Source organism: Terrapene carolina, unplaced genomic scaffold (assembly GCF_002925995.2).
Source record: "Terrapene carolina triunguis isolate 2854851 unplaced genomic scaffold, T_m_triunguis-2.0 Scaffold50596, whole genome shotgun sequence".
Lineage (NCBI taxonomy): Eukaryota > Metazoa > Chordata > Testudines > Emydidae > Terrapene > Terrapene triunguis.
This window is the reverse complement of record NW_020714947.1, coordinates 1-4,857: the sequence shown is the minus strand read 5'-3', so window position 1 is coordinate 4,857 and position 4,857 is coordinate 1. Positions and strand designations below refer to the sequence as shown.

Sequence of the window (4,857 nt, the reverse complement as noted above, 5' to 3'; positions counted from 1 at the left end):
ACCTTGATTCAATGCTGTCTGGAGGCTAAGAATGCCACCTACTGAATCACCAACAACACTTTTGATAGCTCCATAGTTTTCCCTTTAGATCTGCCTGACACCAGTCTGTCAAGAACAATGCTTCATGTGATATGGCTGCAGGCCAAAGTACAATGCTCGGATTGCACAATTGCCATGGAAATGTAACAGACCATGCACAGGATGACTAAGGATGATTTAAAATACTAATATTTACTCACCTGTCAGAAAGCCCAGTTACTTTGCCCAGGTTGCATGGGCAAGTAGAAATTTGTGAGGTTGTGTTGACTATACATTTGGAAGGAAATCCCCCCTCTTGAACTAATTGTCAAAGCATTGCCATTACAAGTGTAGTCTAAGCAAAACTTGATGTTGACAAAACAGAAATAATTTACCTGTCTTTAAAGAATATTATTTCCCCACGGAGGGTGGTGATGGCATCAAAAGTCACGTGAGGGTCACAGATGCCTGTGGTTGATGTTTCTGTGGGTGTTTCTGTGGGTGGTGTGGAAGCTGGTGGCTCAGTAGAGGATGGGGGTCCTTAGGGAAGAGGTTAAAAGCAGAATTGGAAGGTCAGTTAGTATTGCTATTATAGCGCTTGGAGAACAGCAATACTGGGCCAAATTCTCAGTGGGTTTGAAACAGTGTTTTCCCATTCTATCTAGGTAAATATATGGCTATCACTGCCATATTATCTGAGCGCTTCACAATCTTTAATGTATTTATCCACACAACACCCCTGTGGGTAGGACAATGCTATTATCCCCGTTTTACGGATGAGGGAACTGAGAGGATTAGTGACACAGAAGCTCTATGGCAGAGCAAGGAATTGAACCTGGGTTTCCTAGCCTAGTGCCCTCACCACTGCCTCTCTGAACTCCTCCTTGATATTAATGGAGCTGTGCCAATTCACGTCTGCTTAGGAGCTGGCACAAGACTGTCACAAAGTTTCATACAGAAACATATTTAAACCTTTTGGTTAGTGATGCCCAGGAAGCACTCACCTCTGCAGGGGGGCGGGGGGTGTGTGCCTAATATGCACGAAGAAGGGGTCGCACTACGTGCTCCTCGTCACAATGAGGCAGCTGAGCTGGCTCATGCAGATGGAGTTAGAGTGAGCCATGGCCCTACCTGCTTCTCATACTTTTGGCTATGATTAGCACCCAAGAGGACACAAGAGGGAACACAGTCCCCGTATAAAGGTAAGAGCAAGGACTGCAATTACAGCCAGACCCTGTACACTGCTCTAAGGGCGGAGGCGCCTTACCCCCTTCACACCCCACACAGGTAGGCCACAGTATGGCTCTTGGTTACACATTCTCATCAGATTGTTTGTAACCTGTATGAGAGAGACTTTAAAGACAAAGTGATGCTTCCTCCTTACCATATAGGGTTTGAATGCCATCAACATCATCCTGAGGGAGCCTGTAGTTTCTGGTCTCTGTCTGCAGATAGGCTGGATACATCAAGGAGCCAAGGACATTTGAATGACCAAGACCCAATGAGTGGCCAAACTCATGAGCAGCAACAAGGAACAAGTTGAATCCTAAAAATATAAAAAGCATAGAATGCATGTAGATTAAATAAATGTCCCCGTAAAACAATGGGAAAGGACGGGTGAGGTCCCAGAGGAGCGGAGAAGGGGGAACATAGTAGTTTAAAAAGGGAAACAAAGGGTATGTCTACACTGCATTGTAAACCTGGCTCTGTGTGACCTGGGATTGTGAACACAATGTTTCCAAGCCCATGCTTAAGCATCCATACTGCATTGTAAACCTCACAATTGCTGGACCCAGGCCTCACAGCCGTATTGGCACTACACACACCTTCTGACTCTGGTCTGCAGCTTGAGCCGTGTCTACCTTGCAAAATGACAGGGCTTGGATCCAGGTCACAGTGGGACTCAGGCTCTGAACCACCTGGGGTTATAGTGGATCACAAACGGAACATCAGCAACCAATGTGATGTAGTTGCAAAAAACGCTAATATGATTCTAAGGTGTATTAACAGGAGTGTCATATGTAAGACACAAGAGGGAATTGTGCTTCTTGTGAGGCATCAGCTGGAGTAGTGTGTCCAGTTTTGGGTGCCACACTTTAAGAAAGATGTGGACAAATCAGAAAGCATCCAGAGCAGAGAAACCAAAATGGTAACAGGTTTACAAAACATGACCCATGAGGAAGGGTTATTAAAAGCTGGGCATGTTTAGTCTTGAGAAAAGACTGTGAAAAGAATTAGTTTTTGACTATGTAGAGGTTATTACATTTTTATTATTACAAATATGAGGCCAGCCAACATGAAAGCTTAGTTCATACTGCAGAAATATCCCTCCTTACGTATAACCAAGGTTTTGTTAATATTGATAAATTCAGAGGCCAGGAGCGGCTATTATGATTGTCTCGACTGACTTTCTGAATAACACAGGCCATGGAATTTCACTCCATAATTCCTGCATTGAGCCCCAGAGCTTGTGATCCCATAATATAACCCACGATAAAGCACACTAGACAGAAGCACCCAACATGCACCACAAATACACTCATCCACTGAACACACATTGTTTTCCCTGCACGAGGTTATTAAAAGTCATCATCACTTTATTATTTTATTTTGTTTTAAAAGTGGTGAGTTCAGTATTTTACAACTACTAAGAGCCTCACCCTGAGGGCGCAATTCTATGCCGTACACTAGTAATGCACATTGTCTAACTCAGTCAAACCAGTCCACATCCATGGTAATTCCAGTCACTCCACGGGAGCCACAGTTGTAGTCATTGCATTGACTTCAGTGGAATTACTATGGATTGTCATGGGTGTCACTGAGCTCAGAATCTGAACCACTGATTTCAAGGAGAATTCTGCTGAGAAGTACAGCAGGTTCAGACCCTTTATATGTAGTTATTACTAAGCTGCGTTACTTTTGTGTCCCCATCTCTTTCCAGTGTAAAAATGAGATAATAGCTCTTAAAATCAAATACTGCACAGCAGAGAATGCTAATGAAATAGTAAGGAATACCTACCTTTCAAATCTTTTGTCCAGTATTCATCCTCATCAAAGTGGGCATCTCCACCAAAACCTTCGCCCGGTGCAAAGGCATGAGCGAGAGTTCCACCCGGTCCATCAAAGGAAAAGAAGTCACCATGAACTAGAAAAGGATACATAAAAGTATTATTCTTCTTAATCAGGACTGTAAGTAAAGGAGTCAATACTTATCCTTGACACATAGGGATTCTCTTACATCCAGCCACAAAGGAGATCATTATATCTGCGTTGCCTTCATAAACTCTGGTGAATTTCAGTGGGGTCACGCTGCTCCAGAGGTTCCAAGCCTTCTCAATCGCTTCATCTACATCAGCTGGTTCCATGTCTGGTGTATAGTTCCAAATCCTTTAAATGCATAATAAGGAAATAAATTTAGGCAATTAAAAATGCAACTAACAGGACATGTACTTAATGTTAAACATTTTGCTTCCTTGTTGTCTCTATATTACTATTTGTATGTCTTGTCTTTTTAGACAATATGCTCCTTGATACACAATATATGTCTACCTCTGTGTTTGTTTAGTGCCTACAACAATAGGGCTTTGATCCTGATTCAGGCTCCTAGGTGCTACCATAATGATAAGAATAAATAATAATAAACATATAAAACTAATTTTCTCTGTTGGTCACAGGGATTTCCAATGGCACTCAAGGAAACACACTGAAATATTACCTATATTTCAGATCTGTTTTTGTCCATCTAGGAGACCGTGGAAAGGTGCTGAACTGACCGACATCAGGTATTCCACACCTGGGCTGCTTCATCACCTTCAGAGTATTGGAATCCAGTTCCCCAGTCACTTTCAGCCCAAAGAATTCCTGCATTTCTCGGATTTTGTCAGTTATGGGTTTGCTGTTCTTCATTTTAAAGATAGGTTCTGCCTCTGTTTTAAGTTTATAGTACTTTTCCAGATATTTCTGATCAGAAAAAAACACCCACATTTTATGACATTCATGTTTCTTTTAGAATGTATAGAATAATCTTAATAGTTATATAGTTATTCCTGTGATCTTAATATGATAAAAGACTAATTCTTCCTATCAGCTTTATTCATATATATTGTCTACAATCATTACCTCAGCAAATTGCATGTCTTCTTCATTTTTCTTCTCTGTTTCTGGAACTACTGGAAAAACGAAAGAAAATGCTACACAGAGTAAGATCTGGAATGAAAGACGCTTCATTTTCAACATCACTTCTTTATCCTACCGCTAGTTTAACAAAATCTCTCAGTCTCTATCTTTTCTATGCATGTCTCTTCAGTGCCCTGGTATATATATCACTTGGGTGCTCTGTAAAGTCAACAGTGACATGACTCACAGTTTATAACATCCTCTGATTTTCCACAAAACATGCACAATGCTACTTTTAGGAGAAGTATGACACACTACAGGTGACCTCGTCTGAAACCCCCTGATTTTGCAATGTTGTCAGAGGATGTCCAGGATACTTTCCTGTTCCTTTCCTTCCCATTTTCTCCCCTTTCCTTCATAAATTAGGCAAACATTTTCAGACTTGAGTTCAGCACCAAAAGTCATATTTAGATATCTGCATAAAAGTAGTCTGATTTTTCAGAGGTGCTAAAGGGCTGCAGTGTGAGAAACAATATTATGTTAGCAAATGTTAGAGTTGTCTTAATCTAGTAAATTGTTCCAATTTGTTGTCAGTAGTTGTCTTGTTTTATAAGCTAAAATTGTAATATGAAATTATTTTGCTTTAAAATAATTTTGTTTTGTTACAAGTCTAGTCTGCTTGTTAAAAGATTGTTTAACTGTTCACTTTGCTGTTCCCTTTAA

At 40.9% G+C, this 4,857-nt stretch overlaps 1 protein-coding gene across 1 annotated transcript; it reads right to left on the bottom strand.

The window, feature by feature from the left end:
- Positions 1-409: 409 nt before the first annotated feature.
- LOC113405753 (stromelysin-1-like) lies at positions 410-4,245 on the bottom strand. The gene is made up of 6 exons (XM_026647003.1): positions 4,138-4,245; positions 3,734-3,978; positions 3,257-3,405; positions 3,038-3,163; positions 1,382-1,564; positions 410-531 (listed from the first exon to the last, which is right to left on the bottom strand). Exons 1-6 carry the CDS (start codon positions 4,243-4,245, stop codon positions 410-412), a joined length of 933 nt encoding a protein of 310 aa, XP_026502788.1.
- Positions 4,246-4,857: the final 612 nt, after the last annotated feature.

What these genes read in the sequence shown, in the direction of transcription:
- LOC113405753 (XM_026647003.1), bottom strand. Translation starts at nt 4,245, where the DNA reads ATGAAGCGTCTTTCATTCCAGATCTTACTCTGTGTAGCATTTTCTTTC. An exon ending in AAGACATGCAATTTGCTGAG is followed by an intron (nt 3,979 to 4,137) that starts GTAATGATTGTA and finishes TTTTCTGATCAG; the next exon opens with AAATATCTGGAAAAGTACTA. An exon ending in GATCTCCTTTGTGGCTGGAT is followed by an intron (nt 3,164 to 3,256) that starts GTAAGAGAATCC and finishes ATCCTTTTCTAG; the next exon opens with TTCATGGTGACTTCTTTTCC.